Below are 26,167 nucleotides of genomic sequence, written 5' to 3'. Positions count from 1 at the left end.
AAAGAGTGGTGGTACTTTCAAATTATCAAGGGACTTTATGGCGGTCCAAGTGAGAGCGATCCGGAGCGGAGCGAGTTGATCCGAAACGACCAACGGAAAGCGCGAACCCGTTCCAGATCGACCAGTGAAATTCGGATTCGTTGCCACGGAGCAAGAAATCCTGCTCCGAATCGACCAGTGAAAAAAATTGGAGGACGCTTAAGCTTCGCCTTCAAGAGTGGAACGCGACAGCGTTCCCGTCGACCCGCCAAGGGGTGTAAGACAATGGGCTACGGCGCAGCGACTACGCGCCCCGCATCGGACGCGGTGAGCATCGAGCAACGCAGCGTTCGGCGCGACAACGAAATGTGCGCCTGAGCAAGCGACGCACGCCTGAGCCTTAGAAACAGCTCGTTTCTAAGGCAACACCGCGTTCACTAGAGGCGCTTTTGTACCGCTTTGAAGCATCGAACTCGTGGCTCAGTGGTAACGTCTCCGTCTCACACTCCGGAGACCCTGGTTCGATTCCCACCCAGACCATCTTGGAAGTTGCTTTTTATTTATGAAGTGCCTGCCTGATTTATCGCTCACGGCCAACGCCGCGGACGCCGACGCCGACACCGACGCCGACGACACCGGCTTTTCTGGGACACGAGCTCCTTAACGCTATCGCGTTAAAATGTCATTAGAGTGTATGCTTAGAGGGGCTCTCATGGGTACAGTACACTGTACATGGGGCCTCCATTGGCCTCTTGATCGCGATCGCCGGCTGACGTTTACGCCCTCTAGCCCAGTATTCTGAAAAGGCTAAAAAAAAACTGAAGACATCTAATTAAAAAAAACGCTTAATAATCTATTTATCAGCAATAGGAAGCTGTAATATTGAAATAACGTCTAAATTTAGCAATATTATGGAAATCTCATTTTGTAGCCAAGGCATTATGCAGTCCCAGCGTTTTTGTGCAGCAGTCCTGAGGGTTGCCGACGATCAGCAGACGATAATAACATAATCCGGATCGTTGGGCTGTGTAGCAGCAACAACTGTTGATTGGGATCAAGAAATACGATCCGGATCGGCCCCGATCGCGATCAGAAGTGTACGAATTTCTTTCTCTACGGTGTACGTACGGCACCTGTATAAGAAGCTTTCTGTTTTACATAGCGCGCCCTCTCGCGGATTCTGTGCCTGCGTCCGTCGTGCCCACGACCGGCTTTAGCCGGTCGTGGTCGTGCCGTGCCCATGGTCGTGCCGTTAGCGCGGTATGTTTGTTTTGCTAAACAGACGTCGTCGTGACGCATACGTTGTGCTGTGCGTTCCTGACGCCGTTTCGTGTGTCCTAAAAAGCCATTTCTATCTTTTTTTTTCTTTTTTTAGTAGTTACGAAAATATGGTGACATCTCCTTGCTTGTTCACCCGACGAGAGCGATCAAAAACGACTGTCTGCCTTCGTCTCGGTGAGCCTGAACCTGCCTCGACATGGGCGACAATTGTCTGCTTTATTGCGCGCGTTTTTCGCCCGCAGAAGTGGTCCAAGGTTTTCGAGTACGCGTTGCGAAGCCGTGATCGTCCGAGCCGGATCTGAGCTGCGCCGCAGCATGTCTGATGCACGGGAGCACGCCGCTTCGGAGACGCCGACACGAAACAGATTCAAGATGCAGGCGAGGTACGCGATTCAGTACGCTGATTTTTCTGAGTTGGCGCTTTCTGAATGATGTTGCGGTACAGTGGAAGTTTGTAACAGATTATTTCAACTGTATTGTTGAACCTTGACAAATCAGAGATTGAAATATCTCTATTTATCTTAATTACTCACATGAGCCGCACAGTTAATTTCTTCAGCCAAATGATAACGTTCACACATCTTGTGCCATCGCTCCTCAGTTCAAATGTTTAGTGATCACATGTGTTTTCCTTACCTGTAATAAAAAGGATGATGATTTGTGGAGTTTATTTTCGTGCAAGGACCACATATGGTGCAAAGAGGAATGTGTAAGCAAGGACATTTCACATGACCAACTTCCTCATTGCAAAACTTTGATGTGTTGTTATGTGGGCTCTAGCATTGAATAAATATATATAGACACGCATCAGATGAAGAAGATGCCTTTCAATGGCTCTTTGTAGTGCCTATGGGCGCAATGCCTCTTTAAATCTGACTGATTGAACAGGCAAACTCTTTATATAAAAAACCGTGCTTTGTGCGGCAAGATTTTTTTTCCTCTGTACAGCAATAATAACATAATTTCCAATTTCGGAATATACATTGCACATAGCTTTTCGTTGTTTTTCTGTTTCTCCCCTTTTTCTCGGAAGACGTAAACACTCATGCCACCGCTTCTTGCAGGCGGTCACGATCCAGCCTTGGTGCTGCCAATCGCCCATTCAGCTCACCGGTGAGAAGTGCAGAATTGCATAACACGCATAAAGAGAGGTGGGGTGAATGAAGAACTCATAACTGTGTGAACACTGCCCACAACTGTCACCAGCAAACCAGTGTACAATCGCCAGCAAAAGTTTGGAGGACACAGGTGCTGCACAAATATATAGATATACCTTTCTTTTTTTTTAGTAACTGTAAGCGTGTAGCCTGAACTCGTGTCATACAGCATGCATGTGCGTGTCTCAATACCAAGCCACATAGCCACATCAGAACAAAAATTACTTTTTTTCACTTATGCTGTGGTCTTGTAAATTTTGTTCGCAGTGGTACACAGAGAGCTGTAGAGCCGCAGGTATGTAGCTGCCTTGTATTTTGTTCATTGTGAACCAGAGGCCATATTGTTTATGTAAGGATATTGTTTTCCTTCGATTCATTTCTTACCACTCATTGCAGCGAGTAGCTGATGATACTGGTGATAGTGATGACCCGGCATTGTGCCAGCGTATGACAGAGGGCAAAAAGAGTGGAAAATGAAAAGGATTGCTGCATAATATGGCACCAGGTCTTTGTATTGAGGGGTGCATAAATGACGGCGTTTTTCTCCTATTATTCCTTTACAATGAATGTGAGATTTTTTTTTTTAAGTTTCTTGAAGTCTGCACCCGTGAGTTTGTATGGGCTTCATTTGTTGTAAAACACAAGCACGTGCTTAAGGGCTGGTAACTATGAGGAACTGAAATGCAGAAAGCAACAAAAATAAATTCGAATTATTTGAAAAAAAGAAGAAAGCTTAACAAGTGCATGTGTGCTGCTCTTCTAAATGTTTTAAAGCTATAACTGAATTCTACCTGTACTAAACAAACATATCTGCTATTGCTTAAAGTAGTACACTATCTGTTGACCTCCTTACACCAATTACCAAGCACTATTGTTACGCAGTAGTGTGGTAGTCCGCATATCCAGCTCCCAAGTGCACATTGCTGTGGCTACATGACTTCGAATCCCAGTGATAGCGGTAGACAAAGTTTTAAGTGCTTATTGGCTACTGCACACTCAAGTTTGTCAGCGATGAAGTGTGGGCATGTCATGGGGATGGCTCAAATCCACCTGCTATCTCTAAATCCTTTAGTGGTTCCGTTTGTATCACGTCTTGTCGACCGGACATTAAGAGCGCCTTGCGTTTCTGAAGGATAGACTGAGAGTGATCACAGTGGCTGTTGCATTTCAGATGAAGACTACGTCTGTAAGCAGTGAAAGTGTTGAGGACTTGCGCAAGAAGCTGGCTGACCTCCGCCGCAAGAGTCGCCTCCTGGATGAGCAGATTGAACAGCTCAAGGCAGAGTGAGTGAGCCTGTGCAGCACTCCCAGCTTGGGACAAAGGCCTCTCATAGAGATCTCTAGTTACCTCCTCTTTTGGTTCAACTAAAGTACGCACTATGCTGGCATATTTTTAAATTTCACTGCTCCATCTAATACTCTGCCACTCTCAACTGGATTTGCCTTCCCTTGTCATCCCATTCTATTAATGCGATAGACTGCTAGTTATCTGCTCTACATGCCGCATGACCTGCTTCTTCCTTTTCGTTTCAACCAGAGTATAAGCTTTACCTGCATTTGCTTCCTACTCTACATTTCCAACTTTCAATCTCATAAGATTACCGCTGTCATTTTCCTTTCCATTGCTCGTTGTGCAGTTCTTAGCTTTCTTTCTTAGTCTCAGACCTGTAGGTTAGTTGGCACAGAATACAGTGACCACACCAAGTGTTTCAGCAATGACCATCTCTGATAGCTAAGATAGTGACAGCTTTACCCATATTGCCAAGAAGCTACGTGGTCGCTGGTGCAATTATTATATGCAGTGAGTCTTGCACCGTTTCATGAGGTAATGGTGGGAGTAAAAATTTGCAGCTTCCTGTAAGTAATCTCCTATTGAGAAGAAGGCAACTTGAATAACAACTGAAATGACCGTGCTAGAAGATGAATGAGATGCCAATGCCAGCATTATCCTGTAGAAAGGAGGTGAAGCCGAGCGGGCATCAGCCAATCAAAGCAGCAGTTGGTGTGGGAACATCCTCCAGGCATAGTCTTCTTGGTTATATCTTTGGTAGAATGGCCAAGAGGCAAAATCTTCAACTGGCAGTTTGTTGCATTCAGAGTTTGAATCCTAGCAAAGGTACTGCAGATTTTTATAACAGCTTGTTTATAAGTTCCTTGCAAAGCACTTTGGGATTCATACAACAGACAGCAGCGACTCGAGCAAACATCAACACAATCAGGGGAGTGAGCTCATAATGGCTGTGGTCATAAAAGGCGACACGAAACACAATTATTATTTTTGCTGACCCAAGATTCATAGCAGTGATGGACATCAGAACTTGTGTTGTAATAGCCTGTACATTTATTCATGATTACCTTCACTAATTAATCTTATCTTGACTAAATTGCTTTCAATTAATAATGTATGGTGGTGTTGTAGTTGCATAATTGAAGTCTGGCATTATCATAAGCATAACTATTTGCTGGAGATAGTGTGCTAGCAAACAAGAAATCGATGGTTGTCATTGTGCGCTGCATATTCTGTCACCGTTCCTTCGTCACTCTTGGGCATCTTCGTCAGATGCCAAGCTGTAGAGGTTACCATAAGTGCACTGTGGCATGAAGAAACAGAAAGGAAGGGGTGATTGGCAGGGCATTGCCATCGGCACCACCCCAGCTTAGAGGAGCCGGTGGGTTGAAGGGGAATGAAGAATGGCACTCATCAGGTCATTGTTCGTTATTGCATCATTATAATGCACTCAATGTATTATCGTTCACATTAGGTCCTTTCAAAAACTTCTTCAAGAATATATATTCTTTAAAAAAGGCATTGCGCTGATTCTGGTATGTTTTCAGGTTTCAAGAAAAATGTTTCAATGCACCATTAGTGGAAAAAGGAAAACTCAGAAAGAACAAATACTAAATAAAATAAAACATGTGTGCTTATATGCTTTTTTAAGCCTCTGTTTTGTTCTCTATAACAATTCACTGTTAGTATTTGATTGAATGGGAATAGGACACTGTATTCATGCTTGTGATATCTAGTCCTGCAACATGGCATCACCATCTTGGTCTAAGAGGTTGAGGGGCGCCATAGGGATGCCTTAAATTAGTTGTGTTGGAAATCCCTTTCAGATGCAGTTGCTCCTATCGGAAGGGGATTGAAATTTTATCTAACAGGGTCATATTGTGTCTTTCTTCAGGCAACACCGTTGGTCAGTTTTCAAAGTAAGCAGAATATTATGTGCAGTTATCAGGGATAGCAGGGGCCTGCAACTGAATTTTGGCACCCTTGCACCACGTGATGTCTCGACAGTAGGCGCTGATTGATAGGTGAGATAGTTCGGTCGGCGCTTTTATCACATCTTGAGGTTCAGAGTGGTTTGCTTGCTTTGCTTGCGTTGGTAATCACCTCGCCGATGACGCTGCCCGACGTGCCCAGGCTGGCTCACCGACACTCCTTATACCTTTATCCAGAGTCGACGCTGCAAGAGAGCTTCGTAGTCTCGCTCGTACCATCACGTTAGGTTGCTGGCATACACCACAGAACTCTTAAGTTCCGTTTATGTAGCCTCGACCCATCACTGAAACTTAAATTACCAGCGAACCTTCCACGACGTGACGCAACACTGCTGTGTCGGCTGTGGGTAGGAGTAGCATTCACCAACTCCTACAGCTATCGTATTGGAATGGCGGATTCACCAATGTGCGCTAAGTGCAAGTGCGAAGAGACCATCAGTCACCTGCTGTGCCACTGTTCTCGCTTCGATAATCAATGTGAGACTCTCCAGTGTGCCTTAAATAGACTGGATGACAGGCCATTTACAGAAGCGAAGATCTTGGGAGCCTGGCCTCACAGTTCATTAGCCCAGAAAGCAGTTCGAGCGCTTTTTCGCTACCTGAGGGCAACAGACATGAGTGCCCGACTATAGACATCCTACACCTAAGTTCTCTCTCTCTCTCTTTCACTCCCCATTCCCCTCCCCACGTATAGGGTAGCAAACTGGACTCAGTCTGGTTAACCTCCCTGCCTTTCCGTCTTCCCTTCTCTCTCTCTCTCTTGCTTGCTTTCTGCTTCTGTCCTGTCTTTTTGAGGTATGTAGCCCACACGGCCTTGGGGGTATAAGAAAGGCTGCATAGGAGAGCCATAGGGTACACATAGGGAAGGAAACCACAGGGACCTATTGCTGCTGGAAAAAAAAAAAAACCTGTATGCCCCATAACTCACATATTCAATCACATCATATGATATATGAGAAAAACTTGTTTTTAAACAGTCGACTTCCGTCAGTTCGACCCTGACGGGACTGAATGAACTGGTCGAATTATCCGGCGGGTCTAATTAAACAAAAGACAGAAAAAACGCCAAAACACGCCGTTGATCACTTGGCAGTATTTGCCTTTAAGGTTAGCTTCGTCACAATACAGCCATGATGTGCGGTGAAGCATACCAAGCTGGGGGGGGGGTGCAACTGTTATGGAACATAGCACGTGTTTCTTAATTTACACCTGCGCCGTCTCCGGTCACGACACGAACACCGAGAGGCATAATACCTTTACTGGCAGGCCTTCAGAGTTTCAGATTGACCCCAGCTCTTTTGATGGCCTTAAACGTCCTCTTGACTTTCGGAGTTTTTCATCTTACCGCCTTCCTTTTCGCTAGCTTTCCCAAAACACATATGGTTTTTCTACGCTTCTCGATGCACGGTGTGTGTAATTAAGGAACACGTGCTAAGCACCGTTAACAGTGTCATATACGAGACACGCATGGCGGGCGAAACAAGGGCTCAAATCGCCGCAGCAATGTCACAAACAGCTCTCAATGGCTGCCAGTACGTTTATTATGCGTCTAGGTGCTCATACTTCGACCTGGAGACGGCGCTTGCGCGTTTGTATAATTGAAGAACGCGTACTATGTCGGGTAACAGTGGCCGCTTTCCATTCTTGGTATGCTTCACCGAAATAAATTGCGTATGCTTCACCTCATAACACGGATGCATTGCGGCGAGACTGACTAGTCAAGTTCGAATTATCCAGCTAAGGCCAATTTTGAGATCGTAATAGTTTAGGTGGGTAGAAATGTATAGGCACCGGCCAGAACCATAGGTCGGAATCCAATTAAGCGGGGTTGAATTAACGGAACTCTACTGTATAGGATCCTACATGTTTCGTATTGGATATGGGAGTTATATATGGATTTCTTCAATAGGTGTGGTTCTCCATGTGGAGAAATACTACTGAAAGCTTAATAAAACACGTAGCTGGGCTAGTTGAAGCATATTTTTTTATCAGAATAGTGGTGCAGCAAAAGGATGCAGTTGAGAGAACCAAGATGGGCAGGTGCACACTTCCAACTAATTTACTTGAAGAAGAGGCTCTCTATTTGTGTCTCTATGCACATGCTCTGCATATATGTATATACTATATCTTCTGAAACTATATTAGTTGGAAGTGTGTGCCTGTCCGTCTCAGTTCTCTCATCCGCGTCTTTTTTCTGCACCACAATTCTGGTAAAAAAACATGCCTGAAAGACAAAGACGATGAGTAAAGCTACAGTTTGGGGCAGTGGTCAGTGGTGTCTCACATTTGCAATCTCTTGCCTACATCACGTGCCAAATTTTTGTGTAATTCCGCTTTAACAAAAGACTCCTTCCTCGGCCAGGTGGTGTCCTACAATGTGCTTGCTCTGCTTTCTCTCGCTTGCCGTTGTGTGCTGCATTAATGATCACAGTACCTTCACTGTTCGTGTAATTGTTGTTCCTGCTTGTTCAGAGGCTGCACCATAGAAGAGCTTCCTTGGCACATGGAGCAGCTGCATACTTACAACCAGATTAAGGACATTGCTCACCAGGTCATTGGCAGCCTGGGTGAGTCAAATTCTCCTGTGTTCTGACCTCAGAGCCATGTTATTATTGTTGTTGTTCATCTTGTTGGTGCAAAAATGACATTTTATGCATGGACCGCTTTGGTTTGTCCACAGTTTTCTTAGACTGGATATGGTGACTGGAAGCTTTTACCCGTCAGAATTCTTTTTTTGGCAATTTGAGAAACTGCTTTATCCAATGTGTCTAGGAGGCTGCAATGGACATGTTTCTTTTTAAAGAACTTCCTTGCTTATCATACAGTGCTTGCAGCAGTTGAATGGTGGATTGCCGAGGATCCCTGTGTGTCAATTCCAAGAGCCAATGTCCGCACCAACCATTAATTGTGTGCATGCTTAAAGCAGTAGTGAAAATTTTGTGTCCCACTGTTCCTGATTTTTTAGGTGGCTGTCCACTCCATAAAATTAGAGTTCGAAGCCTCAGTTCCTCGGGAGTGCCACAAATAATTCTTTACAGCATATTCCATGCAACCTGTCCAAAATGCGCACCGAATGTAGCATGGCTTCGAATGTGATAAAGGAGACTATTCATATCACCGAAAGCAGAGGTGATGGTCACGCGGTATAACATACAACTCAAGCGTGGTGTGGTAGTTCAACTCTGTGTGGTGTGGTAAGCCTGGTGTGGTAGTTCACCAGGCTGACATACAGCCTGGTGTGGTAGTTCAAGGTCATACAATGAGCATGTTGCCAAAAGCTACCAAATATGCCCTTCCTATTGTGTGCTTCTCTAAGAAACACAGAGGGACACTATCTCTTTTTGGCAACACAGTCGTAGTGGGTGTGTATGTGTGAGTGGTGCTTCTTACCAGAAGACCACCACATCAGGTTTCGGTGACTCCTTTTTCACATCCAAAGCTACACTGCACAGAAGCCTTCTTAAGTCATCTTTTTTCCCAACAGATATGGCAGATCAAATAATTTAATCCTGTAAACAATTAAACTTTTCACAAAAAATAGTGCCCTTAAAAAGCACTATTATTGCATGGATGAGAAGATATGAATGGGATTTGCCTCCAGGGTTTTTCTTCATGCATGTCCCTTCGATCAGGACATCTGACTACATTTTGCACTTCTAGCTTGCAAAATAAAAGATAGCAAATGTAAACACATTTTAGGAAAATGAGCTTGCACACTTCTGCATGCTTATGAGCATTGCCACGCACTTGGAGGCATGCCGAAAAATTCCATCCACATCCATTTCTCTAGTGAAAAATATTTTCTGGCAATTAATGATGAAGTAAAGTGTGAAGGCAGATGTGCATGTGCTGAAAAAAACACCATGTGTTCTGAGTGAGTTCCTTCCAACCTATGTATTTTTTTCATTTTGTTATAAGTGTGTCAACAGGAGTAATTCAGTCCTGCAGCATCCAGTAGCATCCTTGAAGCAGGTCGTGCTTGATACACGGTGGTCTTCTGTGTCCACAAATGACAAGCTGCAGCTCACCGAGTGTGCTGCACTGCATAAATTCCATTTTGTCTGCACTAGGACTCTATAGATGTTTGGATGGAGATGGAGACACAGGATTCATTATTGTATCCTGCGTTGCAGAGCCAGCTCCATTCCTTCTTCAGGGGTGACGACCATGAAGTTAGTATAAATTTATATGCTTATGAGAGAGAGGAGCCGCAGCTTTCTTTATCCCTTTCAGTGCCAAGGACGAATCACTCGTCCGGGGATTTCCTCTCATTTACGGAGTGCCACAGACAAGTGGCAGTCATTTAATCATTTTGGTGGGAATGCTACACTAATAAATGGCACCTGCTTTCCATAAGACTAACTTTCTGAGGGTGCAGTTGATGGGAATGAAGTGGAAGGATGGTTCCCCTGGGTTATAAAGATGGCGACGCGGCTGCAGTGAGGACATACGGTGGTGAGGCCACTTTTTCATTGCCGAATCCATGTGCTTTTGGCGTTTCGTTTCGATGAATGGCGGCCTCTCCATTACGACGACAGAAAAGTGAAATTCTACGCTGCAATGATCAGTGGCAACGGAAGACCACGAACGCATTCACGCCAGCAATTTTTAAACAGCCCCTTAAAAAAAAGAAAAAAAGAAAGAAAAGGAGGGAAAAAAAGTTGATTGTGTGCCTGGCATCTCTTTGGGTCCTAGGAGGTGTGGCAAGGGTAGTTCAAGGGCGCGTTACGGGTCCCATAGCACACAGGGGTGTGTGCCGTTGAGGGTGAGCGCGGGCTTTACCGGCATCAGGATCGGCCCACACAAGCGAAAGAGTCTGCTTACTCAAAGCGATGCCTCCTTTACTAGATGCCTGCCGCGTGAGCCGAGAAGCTGGTTCCTGCCCCTCACCTCTTTACTCTTCCCGACCCGGGTTAACCCGGGTCGGCTGCGAGCGCTAGCTGCGGTGGCCGCTGCAAACCTAAATTACGTAGCCCTGCCTTCGAGATTCTAGCGGCATCTGTTTTCGATCTCGGAGGCAGGACCCGCGGTCTCTCGTCAAGCCATTGGTCGAGTGCGCGCCAGCCTAGTAATCGTCACTTCCTCCGCAACAGGAAGATGGATGGATGGATGGATGGATGATTGAGGCTCAACCCTTTGAATCGGGCGGCGGCGGCGCATGCCACCTAGCCTTGAATGGTACTATATGCATGCATACCTATGTATTTACTCCTTTACTTTTGCGTTGATATTATCAGCCAATCAGATAGCCTCCGTTTAGTTATTTCTACCTGTTCAAAGTCTATTTTACTTTCACTGTCTTTAAAACCCAAAGCTTTGAATAGTTCCCCGTTACATTCAACTGCAGGGTGAAGTTGTTTACAAGCAGTATCAGGTGTTCAGCCGTTTCCTCCTCCTCTCCACACGGCCCGCACAACAAATCTGTCTCCTGGTATCTGGCTCGGTACGTTTTAGTCCGCAGTACACCTGTCCTGGCTTCAAACAACAATGAGCTTCCCTTAGAGTTATCGTAAATATTTTCTTTGGCTATTTCTTGTTTAAACGTCCTGTATGTCTCTAATGCCGATTTGGTTTGCATCTCTGTTTTCCACACACCCCTCTCTGTCTCCTTAACCATTTTCTTGACGGATGATTCCTTACCTGTTCCCCTGCTGCTGCCCAAGTATTTGCTTGTCAATTTTCTAGTTCGCTTCCTCCACCTTGTGTCAACATTCCTCGTGTAAAAGTACCTGAAAACCTTCCTAGCCCACTGCATTTCCCCCATTTTTCTCAATCGCTCCTCAAATGCTACCTTGCTACTAGCCTCTCTGCCCTCGAAAGAAGACCGTCCCAGATCCCCCTGCACCCCGAATTTGGTGTCTTGCCATGTGCTCCCAGAGCGAGCCTACCCACACCATGTTGCCTAGTTACCAACTGTTGCCGGCTCTCTGCTCTCATACATAGAACTGCATTGGCAAAAGTCAGGCCTGGAACCATTACCCCCTTCCATATCCCTCGTACTACCTCGTACCTATTGTAGTTCCACAGTGCCCTACTCTTCATAATCGCTGCACTTCTGTTAGCTTTAGTGGTTAGATATTTTTCGTACTCTGTCAGATACTGAATGCCATTATTTATCCACACCCCAAGGTACTTGTACTTATTGACTATCTCCAGCGTGGCCTCCTGTATCTTATGCTCGCCGCAAATGTTATAATTAAAAATCATGACTGCTGATTTTTCTTTGCTAAATTTCAAGCCTAATCTGGGGGCTTCCTTCTGTACCATATATGTCCATCAATCCCTGCAGATCTTCTGCATTGTCAGCCATTAATACAATATCATCCGCGTACATCAGTCCTGGTAATGACTGTTCAATCAATTTTCCTTGTTTGAAAAATGACAGGGTGAAGCCGAGTCCACTTTGCTGTATTTTGGCCTCTAAACCTTGTAGGTACAGCATAAGCATCAGAGGTGACAATGGGCACCCCTGCCTAAGCCCCCGCCGAATCATTGCAAGCTCCGAAACCGGCTTTTCCCATTGTATAATCACCCGGTTACATTTATAGATATCTTTTAAGAAATTGGTTACTCCATCTTGCACTCCTAAAGTTTCCAGAATGCCCCACAAGCCCTCTGTACACTGTCATAGGCTCCCTTGATATCCAAAAAAGCCAGCCATAGGGGTCTGTGTTCCTTTTCAGCTATTTCAATGCACTGTGTTAGTGAGAACAGATTGTCTTCTAGCCTCCTACGCTTCCAGAACCCATTTTGCAGCTCTCCAAGTACCCCCTCGTTCTCTACCCATGCCTGCAGTCTGTCCTTTATAATCTGCATAACCACCCTGTAAACCACTGACGTCGCTGTTATAGGCCGGTAGTTATGTCCGCTTTGTCCCCCTTTTCCGTATATATCATTCTCATCCTACTTCGAGCGCCCTCTCTCCGCGACTACCCTGAACTACGGGAACCTCCGCTCCATAGAGTTTCTTACAAAAATTTTTGTAGGAAACTCTATGCTCCGCTCAAATGGGAAGACTAGCGACGTGGCAGGCATCTAGGTAAGGAGGCATTGCTCAAAGGAGCTGGCGTTCTATTTGAGGGTTGTACGTATGCGTTGTAAGTGTCTCCGGCATGGTCTAGTGGTTAGGATACCTGGCTCTCACCCAGGAGGCCCGGGTTCGATTCCCGGTGTCGGAACGATTTTTTTATTTTTTTTTGCGCTCAATTTTTTTTCATGTTTTAAAAAATTCTTTTCTTTCGTACGCATCGACCGGGTGCCGTATATTAAAAATTCGCATGCAACTAGCCGTCCAGAAATAATGAACTCGCCCCACGACATAGGTGTTCTGTAGTATCCTCAGCTGTCCGCGCTGTTCATTCCTGATTTATGGCCATGATCTATGGCGTACTGCAGTCATCGCAACTCGTATTGAAATCAGCGGAACACGCCGTGCGGAATATCTGAAGTGTACAGCAAGGTTTTTTCCAGGAATGAAACCATTAATGGCTCCGAAGAGGCAAACATTTGTCAATGATAGAAAAGCAGAGTTAGCGGCCTTGTAAAAAAAAAAAAAAAACGCAAGATCTGCAACGTGTTGATTTAGGCAGGTTAGTAATATATAAAACTTGTTTTATCCAGGGACCTTAGTAATATGCTGCACTGTGGTACAGAGCACTGTAACTGTGGTTATGCTGGGCGTGCTGGGGACCACGGATCACGTCTGGCAACATCAACACGGTGAAAAGCGTGGTTTATGGCGTGGCGGAATTCTGTGGTGTGACCTTTATGTACCTGAGTTCTCTTGTTGAACGTGATGTTATATTACAGTGTCTGTAGTTATATAGTATGAGCACCCAAAGTTGGCAAGTGAGCGTCAGAAGCTGGACGATTGCTCGCTTGGCCGTGCCGTGCAGCTTCTGCGCCATGTTTGCTGCGGCTCGGCGTTCGCGCGCTTCTAGCCTGCTAATGGCCAGTTCAGCCGCAGGCTGTGGGTGATGCGTAGTACCTGATGTTGTGAGCGAGCAACCAATGCGTTCAAGCAACGCATGTGCACGTTTCTCACGTTGCGCGTTATATTTGTATTTGGAAGGGGGCGGGGTGGTTGGGCAATGGTTGTTGCTTTGTCACGAGGTCGCCAGCTGGCAGGGAAATTTTCAGACCTTGTGCAGTCGCGTGGTTATCGGTTCAAGCCTTAAACCTACTTTTGTGAGCGTAGTAGCAGTGGACAAGAGGCGAAAATACTCGCACCGTACTGACCGCCGTGCGTGTGTTTTCTCGTCTGGCACCTGCAGTGGTTACGCGGTTCTGCGCTTAGCGGCTTCAAATTCTGGTCTAGTGTGCGTTTAATCCTGCGAGGCAGACTTCAAGTCGTGCCAGCTTGACCTGTAGTCAAGCGGGTACGACACTTAAGACACAGGCAAACGGGAAGGCACATAGGTAAGGACACATTGCGCAACGTGTCGTTTTCTGTGCACTTTCACCTTTGCCCTTAGTGCTGTACCCGAATAACAAACTAGCCAATGTCTTCACGTTAATATACTTGAGCCGTATTGCGGACAGGGAAGGCTTTTTTTTTCTTCCCCTCATCCTTTACAAATGTGCAGCATTTCAAATGTTGCTCTTGCCGACATGTCTACACGAAGGGGATAAAACAGTCTCGAGCATTGATGTAATTCACAACTAGCACAGCTAAACAAGTGGTGTCATAGGATTAAAAAAATTGACATAGAGACGTTGCATCACGAGCCCTCGATAGGGCTGCTTGCTGCTCTATGCTTAGCTTTCTCTTTTATGGCCGCAGGTATGCATCACTAATGTAAGCAGATAAGGGTGTGGTTTCAGCATGGCATTTAGGATTGATTGGTGCACTAGTGTACGTCTTCTCTCAGGTTCTAACTGCTGGATGTAGAAGCTATGTGTTTTGTTACCTAAATAAGGCAGGCCATGGTATTCATAAAGTTGATTTTTGGCTGAGTACGAGCACTCATTTCACACATATCAGGCTGTGCTAGTTGGAAGTTGTTCGTAATGTAGGAATGTTGTGAAAAAAGAAGGTGGGGGGGGGGGAGTTTGGAGATGTGAGTTTGGCCATCATCCCCCTTGTTCAGCAGAATTTTAAACTGCACGAAGAAGACGTGAACAGAAACATAGAAGCATACACAAAGTCCAGACTTCCAACTGGCTTTATTTTGTGAAGGCAGGTAATTTTGTAAGGGACTTCAAAATACCAAACAAGAAGCAGTCTTAAAGAAATCCTGCACGAGGCAGCGCGAAAACCCTTACGGAAACCCGTATGGGTTTCCTTTGTAGCTTTGTGCTGCAGTCCATGCAGATGCCAATTTTTAACCTTTCATGCTTACAGGTTTGGTAGATGAGCATGCTGCTTTTCTGACTCGCAGCTGGCTCTGGCACTTTACAGGGCCTTATTTAGCCTAATGTGCAGAAACCTTACTGCTTGGCTGGTTGTGTGTGCTTCTATCCAAGCGCCTCTAGTGGTAGTGTGTGTTGTTGGAGTGACAGCTTGGTGCAGCGAACACGTGCAACCTGGGCAAGAGCATCCACATCATATTCACATTGTTGTGTTCTTATAAGGCTGCGTTTGCAACTACTTGCTCATGGGTCCTGGTCACAGTGGCATGGGTTGTTACATGGAATATAACAACACCCGTAGCAATGTACCAGGAATGAAGCCTTATCGTTTTACAGAAGGGCATTGGGAGGCAGAACAATGCACATGCATTTGTCAAAACTGGGAGTTCCTTTTGCAGTGCCTGCTTGCGATTTTATTTTTGTTACATGCCCTTTGATTATTTCTGAGAGCACCGTGAGATGTGAGGCTCCAATAATGTGCTAACTTGGGCTGGTTGGTACATGTCTGAAGAAAATGAGTAACAGCACTGGACAATGGAACGTGACTGAGACAGATGAAGTGCTGACTTTCAACGAATATTTTATTGCGCACACAGCAATATGTACTGGGGCTTTAATAGGCAGGAGGGAGAAGAGAACATATAGGACTACATTGTCAGAGAAATAGCAATGAGGGATAATGTGAAAACTGCGCAACTAAAGGGTTGCTATCATCCACGTGCAAGATACACGAGTTCCTTCGTGAGGAGCGATACTGAAGGCACACTCACGCACAACGGCCAAACTGGCTGTTGTATTAATGACCGCCTCAGAGAACATTCAAATTTAATGAAGGGGTGTGTTGGCAGCCACCTGGGCATGCATAGCTCCCGGTGTGGTTGTCCTTCCTTGTTTGACAAACGCAAGATACTAAGGCACTATGGTGACCAGCGTGCACGTGAGATATATCTGACCTTTTGCATTGACAAGAAAGGCGACGTGCCTGAGTGTGCCTTCGGTATCGCTCCTCATGAAGAAACTCGTGTATCTTGCATGTGGATGATAGATTTAGTTGTGAAGTTTTTACATTATCTATTATCGCTGTCTCTGACAATGTATTCCTACTATATGTTCTCCTCACCCTCCTGCCTATTCAAGCCCCTGTATATATTGTGTGCGCAATGGAATATTGGTTGAAAGTCAGTGCTTCGTCTGTCGCAGTCACATGCAGTGCTGTTACTCGTTTTCTTCAGGTATGGGGCTCATTTATGGTGAACCAGTTTTCTCCTGCTAATCTCTGAAATGGCAATGTTCCGTACTCCATCTTGCCAAATCTGTGTAGTGCATTTGAACCTGTGGATTGTGTCAGCAGATTGATCCATGACCATCACAAGGGCTTGTCCCCCATTTGCTAATAATCCTCCAGCATGTGCACTTAGATGGTAGTATCCCAGGTGTATTAGGATGATTGGACCAGCCCTCCACCTTGTTTTCGTTCACCTGCCGTAGTAGCTATGCCACTGTATTGCTAAGCTTGAGGGCGTGAGATCGAATCTCAGCTACAGCGGCTGTTTTCGTTAGTGGCAGAAACGCTTGTTTACAGTCCATTTCGTGCACACTAAAGAACCCCAGGTGGTCCAAGTAAATCCAGTGTCTCCCACTGTGACATGCCTCATAATCATATCATATAGTTTTGCCATGTAAAATCTCAGAAAAACTTGCTGTTAGGCTAGTTGGTAACTCATGGTAAAGCAACTTAGAGTGCAAAAAACACATCCACACACACCCACACAGCGGGGGATCTTTTTTCGGAGTGAGTGCGTGTGTGGCTGTGTGCATGTGTGTGTTGCTTGCACTCTAGTTGCTTTACCGTAAAACCCCAGAATGTTTCTTTATCTACGGTAGCTGTCAAGATCTGTAGCTTGGACTTCACTGCAGAGCTTTGCTGAGAGGGTGGTGTAGTTGACCGTGCGAAATCGCTCTGGCACAACGTGATTCTCACCTGTTTTGAAGCCAGCATGCAAGAGAAAGCAAGCAAAATGGGGTGCATGCAAGTAAAACGGGCAGAAAGAAAGGCAAAAAAAAAAGGGGAGCACTGCTTTCAGGTTATTGACTTCTGCAAAGCACTGTGGCACAAGCAGCTGGCAACACCACATGACAGGACCAGACGGCACACTAACTACGTTGAATCAAAGAAGCTAATGTGAGGGAGTTATCCACGAGATGAATAGCAAAGCTATACTAATGAAACAAAAAGGGACGGCATGGGAGAGCTAAGCGATGGCATGCTGTCGAGGGAAGGAAAGAGAACTAGTTGTTGACTTTGACTGCAGGACCATGAAGCATCGTAAGAAACAATTTTGTCATGTAGAAGGACAGCTGCAGTGGTGAGTGGGAGGAAAGAGTTTACGGTGGGTGATGATATTGCTAAAGAAAAATGTTTGGATGGAAGGCAGGTATCAAAAAAGGTTTAAAAATGTCAGCAAACAAGAAAAAACTACGACGAACAAGTGGTAGCAGGGGTAAAACTTAAGGTGATGAATGTACATTGGGGGCCCGTCTTCTTTTTTCTTCATCTATAAACTTGAGAAATCTGTGCAAGGGGTGCCTTTTTTGTTTCTTCTTAAAAGCGACTTTATGAAAAAAAAAAGCTTTACTGCCTCGTCAATCACCAGCCAGTGTAATGTACACTGCAAGACAAAGGCCTCTCCTATTGATCTCCAATTGCTCCTGTCTTGCGCCAGCTCACTCTTTGCCTGCCAATTTCCTACTTTGATCACACCATCATTCTGTAGATGCTATAGACTTTTGGTTATCTGTCTTGCAAATTACGTGGTGCACACCTGCCAGCTGTCCCAAAGTTATCGTAAAGTTTACAAATTTGGTCAATTTCAATGATTTTATTAATATTGCCTCAAGTTTTCGAAAAATATAATGTTTGCGAAGGTGTTTTAAATGTGTTGAAGGTTGTGGCAAGCAAGATTGAAGGAAAAAAAAAACACTACCTGCAAAAAAAATTGCAGGATGTCTACCAACCGGGAATTCTCAGGGATCATGAATAGTCTTGAAATACGCAGGGAATTTGTGCTTCTATCAGGGAAAATTAGCTGTCATTTTAATAAAAGGGAACAAAAGTCGCCCTAATGCTGGCTCGAATAAAAGAGAGGAATTGTAATGAATTGTCTTAGACGCCGTGTCATCTGCTGGAGGAGTTCCCAGTGTACAGTCAACGACCGATTTTCCGCACCCCCCCCCCCCCCCATGTTCGGGACATGCCCAAGTGCCGGCTTCGCGACACCACCACGTAGCCCATAGAGTAAATGTGTAAGAATGTCTAAAATTTCGGACGCAAGAACCCTTCGCCGTCTGACTTTCCGGACTTTATGGCGTGACCGCAGGTCCGAAACAGCATTAATCAAAGCCAACACCACCGTTCTGATTATCTCCGCCAATCCACTGGCAGCCATAGCCACCACCGCGGCAACACGAGGCCTAGCTGCTTCGACGTTCGCCATTAAGGTTCTTGCCGTTCAGTGTTGTTTTTCATTGAAAGAATTCGCCGCTGTCAGCAACGGCACAGACTCCGCCTCGCTAATCCTTGCGATTGGCTTCGAAGCTTGGAAAGCATGGCGCGTTGCATAATGCCGGTTTCCAAAAGGCAGTTTCGCCTCAACACAGCAATGTTACGCCGTGAAGCACCCATGAAGTATTGTGGTGATGCATAAGCGTAGGAATGGGCAATTTTCATGGGACTATGTACGTATTCCCTAACTATACGCGCGTGCACCCGCCATCTCCTGTCACAGTACGAGCACCGATATGCCTAGTAAGTGTGCTGGCTGACCTTCAGAGTTTTTTCGGACGTGTTTGTGGCGATTTGAGCCCTTAAGGGGGGGCGGTGAAAGATGTGCATTCATTTTTTCGTGCTGCCCGATTTTTCGAACATTTTCGCCGCACCTAAGGAATCCGAAAAATCGGATGTTGACTGAGCAACTGACCAAGAGGATGCTTCAAATGGTCCGCGGTGCAGAGCGAGGACAAGAACAGAAAGGACCGTTGCATTGGGGAATGATCGGGAAAGTAACTGTGCCACCTCTTTTTTGAAGGAGCTTGAGCTCAAAAAGCAAATTATTTGCCGACGCCGAGATGCAGGTAACGCTCATCCAAACCAAAATAAACCCTTTAAAGCAGTGAAATGCAGCACTCCGACATTGTGTGCGTGTGAGAGTATGTCAGGACAGTTGAGGTTGACTTTTCAGCTGCTGAGAAAAGCTCACTTGTGAGAAAGTTTGGGCTTAATACCAATGAGCTTGCTATCACTTGATAGAAATTTCTCATTTTCAAAAATGTTTGCTTCTGTGGGCATCTCTTTTTACTTGTGTTTGAAAATATTAGACTTAATTTGCAATGGGCTTTGCCATATTTTTGTAGATATTTCATTCACTGTGCATTTTACTAACCCCTCTGTTCCGTTTTCTATTTTTAATAAAATAAACAATACTCCTTACTATTCAGACTGGATTAAGTTTTTTTTTTAACATGCTCACTAAAGAGTGACAGTATCAGGCGACATGATGTCACCCGTCTTGACAAAATAAAGTTCTGTGTCACTCAGGGAATCTTGCAAAGGCACTCGGGGGGGAAAACCTGGAAAACTCGGAATTTGGGAGCGTCAACTTGGTAAACACCCTGAATTGTGATAGTGCCTGTGCCGCCCCTTTGTGTCAATGCAAGGTGCTAAACAGAGGGCTACTCGCTTCATGCAAGCTTGTTCAGACAACTTCCTCAAGTGGGCTAAATTGGTGAAAGCAAAGTTGCTGAAAATGTCGGTGATCTAAAAACACTATTGGTTCCAAGTCTCTGCTGTGCCTAGCTTGGTGCTCCTTATGTGCTGTGTCTAAAGGTAAACGGTCGTAAATAAGGTGCGGGCGGCTCTGTGCTCCTCACTGTCGCAGCCCGCTGGCTGCCCGCTGCTGGGCGAGGTAAGCAGAACGTCGCCTCGAGGGGTGCGGCTTTGCGCTCGCTTCAGCCTCCGAAATTTAGTTTCGCGTGCTCTGATAGCTGAAATTCGCCGTCCCGCAGTTCCTTGGGTAATCAGATTTTTCCAGATCCAGCAATCAATATGGCTTGTACGGAGAGCTGGGTTCAATTTCCCAATTACAGTGAGCACGCTGGAACTAAAAGTTTAAAAGTTAATGGATTTTTGATAATTTGCAACTAATGACCACTTATCCCCTGTCACCCTGTGATTAGCACCACTGACGCCATGTCTCCGAAGGAGCCATCCTTTTATTTCGAAACGGCTATTTTTAAATATTAATGTGTTCGTAATAACACCCTGTATAATAAGTAGTGCACATCACACAGTGTATAACACTTAGCTCCACCAAAAGTAAAAAATGTTGCTCAAGTCGAGGAAAGTTCTGCAGGCAACCTAGAATTCCCTGTTAATCCAGCCAGCAAACATTTTTATTTACGCACGCTGTCTCTATACAGCAACACTCCCTCCTGCAGTAGATAATTTTCCACTCTGAGATTTCTAGAATATCAAAGTACTTCTGACTAGGTTGGCTTACAACTGGCACTTAAAGTAACTGGTACATAATGGTACAGGCAGTTAGTAACTGGTAGATGGTGGTATACAGGCAAGGTTGTATTCACACGACTTCTACGCAAGAGTTGTTTCCTCGTTAGAAAGCCCCTCAACAGACCCCATGGAAAATTTTGGTTATCCATTGAAAGTTGTAAAATGCTGTCTAGGGAGCTCTTTACTAAAATAATTTTTCAAACTGATTCATTATTAGAGACGATGGGAGAAATTAAAATGTTGCATCTCTATGCTCCCTGAAAGTGAGTTTCATTGCTAATGTAGACGCTCTCCCTGTGCTTTGGCTAGCGTACGCACGACTTTCCTTCTCTGCCTTCTCCCATACTGGAGCCAAAGAATTGTGTCATGTTTACGTAATGATCTCTACCTTCATTCTTTTTGTTCATTTTCGTTTTTGCTGGGTGGCGCTTTTCCTGTGGCGATTTTGCACTTTCTGCAACTGATGGTTTACTGAAGTCACGTGCCACAATCAGTTATGTTGCAGGTAGTGCATCTGACATTGAGGTGTTTACGCATGTGACACTGATTCTTTGGCAGGAAGCAGGGCTCCTTTGAAAGAAAGGGCACACAGGCTTTCATTTGAAATTTCAGTTGGATACTTGGCAGACTACGACTGTCAGCATGTGAGTTATGCACCAGGCTTGTCTGTTTTCAATTCCCAAACCTGGTGAGGGCCGGTTTTTCAGCAGCATTCTAATGCCTGTCGCTCACAATAATCATCATAATTGACAGTTGCAGGTGGCACTTACACTCTGAACTATGCTAGATTTGGTAACCATAGTAACTATATTTAAACACAAGCAACATTGGGAGAAAACGAATGTCTGATTCGCAAGTCTGTTTGATTCGTATTTGAAGGTTTCAAACGTTTGTTTTTACTTGGGTTTTTGGACTGTTTGGGATTACTTGGGATTACTGTTCATCAGGTCCCTAGGTAGTGTAGCATCGAACAAAGAAGCATTGATTCTTGCATATTTTTTGCCATGTTTTGAAAGCTTGAGTATTGTTTTCGAGAGGAATTCTGAGCTTTGAGCCAACTGCAGTTTTCCCCTTTGTATACATATGCAACTTGGAAATGCACTTCTCAATTGAGCAACTACTGAACGAAATGGAATTTTTTGTCATTTAATATAAAAGTAAAAAATTCTAGTGATCAATGGCTACTGAACTTTGAACCACACTCTCGTGTATTAAGAAAAAAATGTAGCCTATGGTTTCCAGGAAATGTTAAAACAGTTTGTAAACTCTTGTAAAAATACAATGCTTTAATTCTGAAAACTGGACCCAACGGTGCAAACCACATATTGGATGTGTGTACTCGCATATAAACACCCCCCTCTCCCCATATACCACTTCGATGGATTGAATGAAGGTTGTGCTTGAATTAAAAGTGACCTGCCATTGACTTCGAGATGCAGAGATAAGATCGTCTCAAGGCAAGACGTTCTCTGTTACGTGGACTTTAGTTAACTTGCATTTTATCTTTGAGAAAAAGCCCACACTTGTGGCCTCAACTTTGACATACCACGTGTTTGCTCGACTCTGCTTTCCATAACCTCGTTGTAGCACTGTGTGGACTACTGTGCATACCAAAATAGTGCATCAAAAGTAAAAGCAGTGATGAGAAAATAATGATGTTTAAAATATGCCGAATATATCTTGAAACACTTCTGGTTAGGCGTGTGCTGCAAGTTCGGATAATATGTGTAAAATGTTTGGAAGGTTGAGTGTTTGCTCTCGGTGTCAGTATGTCATCATGTAGCAAGTTCCCCTCTTCCATTGTCTTTCACAGTGCTTTACATGAGGTATATTCTTTTTAAGTGACTGAATAGGCGCCTTCCCATATGAAGTAGTTGATGTTCTCATATCTGACGTTCCTGTAGATAGCTGTTGCACGGAGTCCACATTTTGTACACTTGACAAAATGAGCTAAAGAATTGAGTATCCTTTATCAGTTGTGCGGCTTGCACTTTTTCATTTTTTAGGAATATGCAAGAAATATGCAAGAAAACTAAATTTTCAATAGACAGAATCATGTGGTCCCTGGAGAGGATAATATCAACACTGTCTGGTGTGCTTTAAAAGGGGACATAGCATCGATCTGGCACTTTGCAATTTTTTTCCGTGACAGCTATCTGTCACAGCTCTGTGGATGTGATGTTCTGCTCTGCATGAGATTGTGGGTTCAATACCTGATGGAGGTGGCTGCATTGTGATGGGGCCAAGTGCAAAAACACTTCTGTACTGTGCTTAGGGTGCACATTAAAGAACCCTGGTGGTTTAAATGAATCCAGAGCCCTTTGCTGCTGTATCTCTCGTATCGCCACTGTTGTTTTGGGACATTAAACCTCATAATAATTACTGTCCTTGACAGCAGAACTGCGTTGACATCAGAGGCATGTTATTTTTAGCCATGGGGAGGTATGCTCAGTCATTCACTTAGTACAATTGCATTCACAATATTTCACATGACTAGCACAGGACTGGACTGTGGGCATATATGTGTGGCAGCATGTCTGACACAGTGCCGTGCATGCTGTCTTAGCGCTGTTGCTGATCGCGGAAGTGTCCAGTCACATGAAATATTGTGAAAGTGATTGTATCCCCAAAGATGAACGATCGATGAATTCCACCCCAGGATGTGCCGAATGGAAGCAAGGTGGATGCAGTGGCCTTGCGAATTTAGGTTGTTGTGAGAAACGAGCTTATTAATTGTGTGTGAAAAGATGTTTGGAAAGAAAAAAAAATATGCATGATTGTGCTCTTCCTTTTTTTTTTCTTAATTCCATGGAGCGTATAGTGTTGTTATTTAGCTTGTTCAGGTGGATTGTCTGAGGAGGCAGACATAACTTGCATGACAAATGTCGCTAATTCTGATTAAAAGACTGCATTTCATTCCAGCTACAATGTTCCAAACTCCCAGAGATGCTTTTGCCAGAGAGATGTATTTCTTAGTATGTTTTTAGGACGGACATCTGAAAAGTTACCCGCCGTGGTTGCTCAGTGGCTATGGTGTTGGGCTGCTGAGCACGAGGTCGCGGGATCGAATCCCGGCCACGGCGGCCGCATTTCGATGGGGGCGAAATGCGAAAACACCCGTGTGCTTAGATTTAGGTGCACGTTAAAGAACCCCAGGTGGTCAAAATTTCCGGAGTCCTCCACTACGGCGTGCCTCATAATCAGAAAGTGGTTTTGGCACGTAAAACCCCAAATATTAAAAAATTATCTGAAAAGTTGTGCTAGTGTTACGATTTCTGCTAAGCAAACATGACCTCACTACTACTTGCGTTTAATTTTGCAACTGCCACATGTTCCCTAAAGTTAAAAATCAAATAATTGAGTGAATATCCTTAATTAGCTATCGGGATATTGCCATTTGTCTGCCTCTTCCAAAAAATCCACCTGAAAAGGTGGAAAAGTGCTGTCACAGGTGAAGAACAAAAAAATTAAAAAGTGGTATGCTGAACTGTGCATACGAAATTGGACCTTTGGCTGCTCAGTTCCTTAAGTGAAAGGCCTGTTGACCTACACTGGTAAATGAGATATTGTTATTGCTGTGCCCTGCTAATCTCTGATGAAAGTGCTCCCTTTTTGCTCTGTTTATGCTTCAGCGGTTATTGAAGGAGTCACCATAAAGGACAAGCAGGAACAGTACGGTCTACCCACAACTGAACCCAGTAGTGTGCCACCGCACACTTGACTTGGCCGCATGGTGTTCCCCCCCACTTTTTTGTGTCTGTGTGTGGGGGAGGGGGGTTAACCCATGCAGCAGAGATCTGGGGTGGGATCCACAGTGCATTGATGGTTTTTCTTTGCATTTTTTCTCTCCTCTTGTATCACTCGCACCGTTCTTCCCTCCCCCTTTTTTTGTTTTGTTGGAAAAGCCTACAAGTTATGTGTTGGTACTGCTGTGGGGTCTTCTTTCTATGGCCTCTCTCCAAGTGGGAGGGTGCTTAAAACTACTTTTGAAGCGAGGTCAGCCGCAACGCCCATGTACAATTGTCTAGTGAATAAACGTGTGTGTGTTTCATTTGCTGCAATCCTCACAACCAGTGGTGTTGGGTGCAAACTCTTGGATAATGTCACGGTGTGAGAGATGCTCTGCTGGGAATGTTTCTGGATGTTTCAAGTTGCAATCCTCTCCACTGCATGTTTTGCGAGTCGTATATCTGGGCACGAGCACTTAGTGATGCAATCACAGGTGCATGGGCAGACCGGTTGGAGTGCAGGTAAGGACGAGCAAGCAGTTATGGGCTGCTCTGCCATTTTACACTGGTGTGCTTGGGTCAAGTCCTAAGAGTGCAGGTAAAGGCCCGAAACTTGATGGCTTCAGCTTGCCGCTTATGAAGCAACCCTTGCTAGTAAATGTGGTCTCGACAAAGCCTGCTGAACCAGTGCACAAGTGGTATTGCTTAGCTAAGTGCACAGCCAGAAGGCCTTTGACCTGGAGCATCATCTTGCGTATTTGGTACCTGCATTTCTACCACTCAGTTCTCTAGTTCTTACACATTTTTGTCTTGCAGACCTGTCAGCGACGGTCAAGTTAGTCGGTAGTGCTTGTGTGCCTAAAGGTATTCTCATTATATAACTTCTAATTGCCCCACATCTGCACTTGGGCTTGTCAGTCATGTTTTACATGCTGCAGATAGCAGGTGCCTTAAAGGAGTGCTTAACGTTTCTTTTGCTGCATTGCTATTTGTTGGGCATGTGGTAAACTGACTTTGAAAGCACCTCCCTTCTGTCCTTGTTCGCTGGCGCTAAATGCGCTTTCCAAATTTTTATCGGGTAGCTTCAGACTCTGGTCATGTTGAGGCCTCGTTTCCTAGTGTGCACAGCAAATCATTGTCTGCACTACCCAAGTGCAGTGTGGCTGTGGTCTCTAAGCAGACTTGGGATATCAGGTGCAGGTCACAGGCTACCGCAAATTGCTAAGGCATGTGCAAGCCTGTCTGGTGTAGTGAAATTGAGGGCTTGCATGTTGAGGCAGTAGCCATCCATTAAAAAAAATTGTGTAGGTACACCTTAATGTACCTGCACTTAGGGTTTAGGCATATAGCTTGTTTGTCCCCTCGCTTTGCCTTAAAGTTATTTCTGTGTGTCTGGTGATGGTAGCTGGCACTGTGCAACCACCCTCAGCTTTTCATCGCATGTCTATGCAAGCTGACTGGAATGATCCAGTCAGGTTGGAATAAGCTTCCGTGAACGGGCACACAGCATTTTCTTGTTCATTGCCTCCACATTTGTCCAGTAATTAAGCTTGCACATGCAACGCAAATTGGCAGGGCCATTTAGTATCGATTAACAAAGCAGCGTTGTGAGTGGCGATTTTGGTCTTAAACTGTGACAATTTGTTCTAGGCACTCTCGCGTTGCACAGTAAACCAATGTGAGAGACTGTGCAGTATGCCGTGTGAACATGCCTAGCTAGATCATATCCACTTGTAACTGCCCTGTGCAGGTGAAGTTAATATGGTTGGTACATCTTGCTGCATAAAATTTTAGTGAGTCTTGATAATTAGCCCAAAGTTTTGGCA

The 26,167-nt window shown here is 44.9% G+C and overlaps 1 protein-coding gene and 1 non-coding gene across 2 annotated transcripts; both read left to right on the top strand.

Annotated features, from left to right (window-relative positions):
• The first annotated feature begins 1,211 nt into the window (after nt 1–1,211).
• LOC142568520 (DNA repair protein SWI5 homolog) lies at nt 1,212–24,683 on the top strand. The gene is made up of 7 exons (XM_075678431.1): nt 1,212–1,239; nt 1,358–1,434; nt 1,503–1,643; nt 2,325–2,373; nt 3,589–3,701; nt 8,169–8,263; nt 24,246–24,683. The coding sequence occupies exons 3-7, from the start codon at nt 1,576–1,578 to the stop codon at nt 24,332–24,334; spliced, it is 414 nt and encodes a 137-aa protein (XP_075534546.1). The 5' UTR covers nt 1,212–1,239; nt 1,358–1,434; nt 1,503–1,575; the 3' UTR covers nt 24,335–24,683.
• TRNAE-CUC (transfer RNA glutamic acid (anticodon CUC)) lies at nt 12,803–12,874 on the top strand. The gene has a single exon. It is a non-coding gene; the product is annotated as a tRNA-Glu (tRNA).
• Nucleotides 24,684–26,167: the final 1,484 nt, after the last annotated feature.

This window comes from Dermacentor variabilis, unplaced genomic scaffold, assembly GCF_050947875.1.
Source record: "Dermacentor variabilis isolate Ectoservices unplaced genomic scaffold, ASM5094787v1 scaffold_20, whole genome shotgun sequence".
NCBI lineage: Eukaryota > Metazoa > Arthropoda > Arachnida > Ixodida > Ixodidae > Dermacentor > Dermacentor variabilis.
Note: the sequence above shows the minus strand (reverse complement) of the source record. Positions and strands in the feature narration are given on the sequence as shown.

Excerpts from the sequence above, each read along its gene's own strand:
- LOC142568520 (XM_075678431.1), top strand. The coding sequence starts at position 1,576 with ATGTCTGATGCACGGGAGCACGCCGCTTCGGAGACGCCGACACGAAAC. Across the intron at positions 3,702-8,168 it reads ATTGAACAGCTCAAGGCAGA|AGGCTGCACCATAGAAGAGC; the intron begins GTGAGTGAGCCT and ends CTGCTTGTTCAG. Across the intron at positions 8,264-24,245 it reads CCAGGTCATTGGCAGCCTGG|CGGTTATTGAAGGAGTCACC; the intron begins GTGAGTCAAATT and ends TTTATGCTTCAG.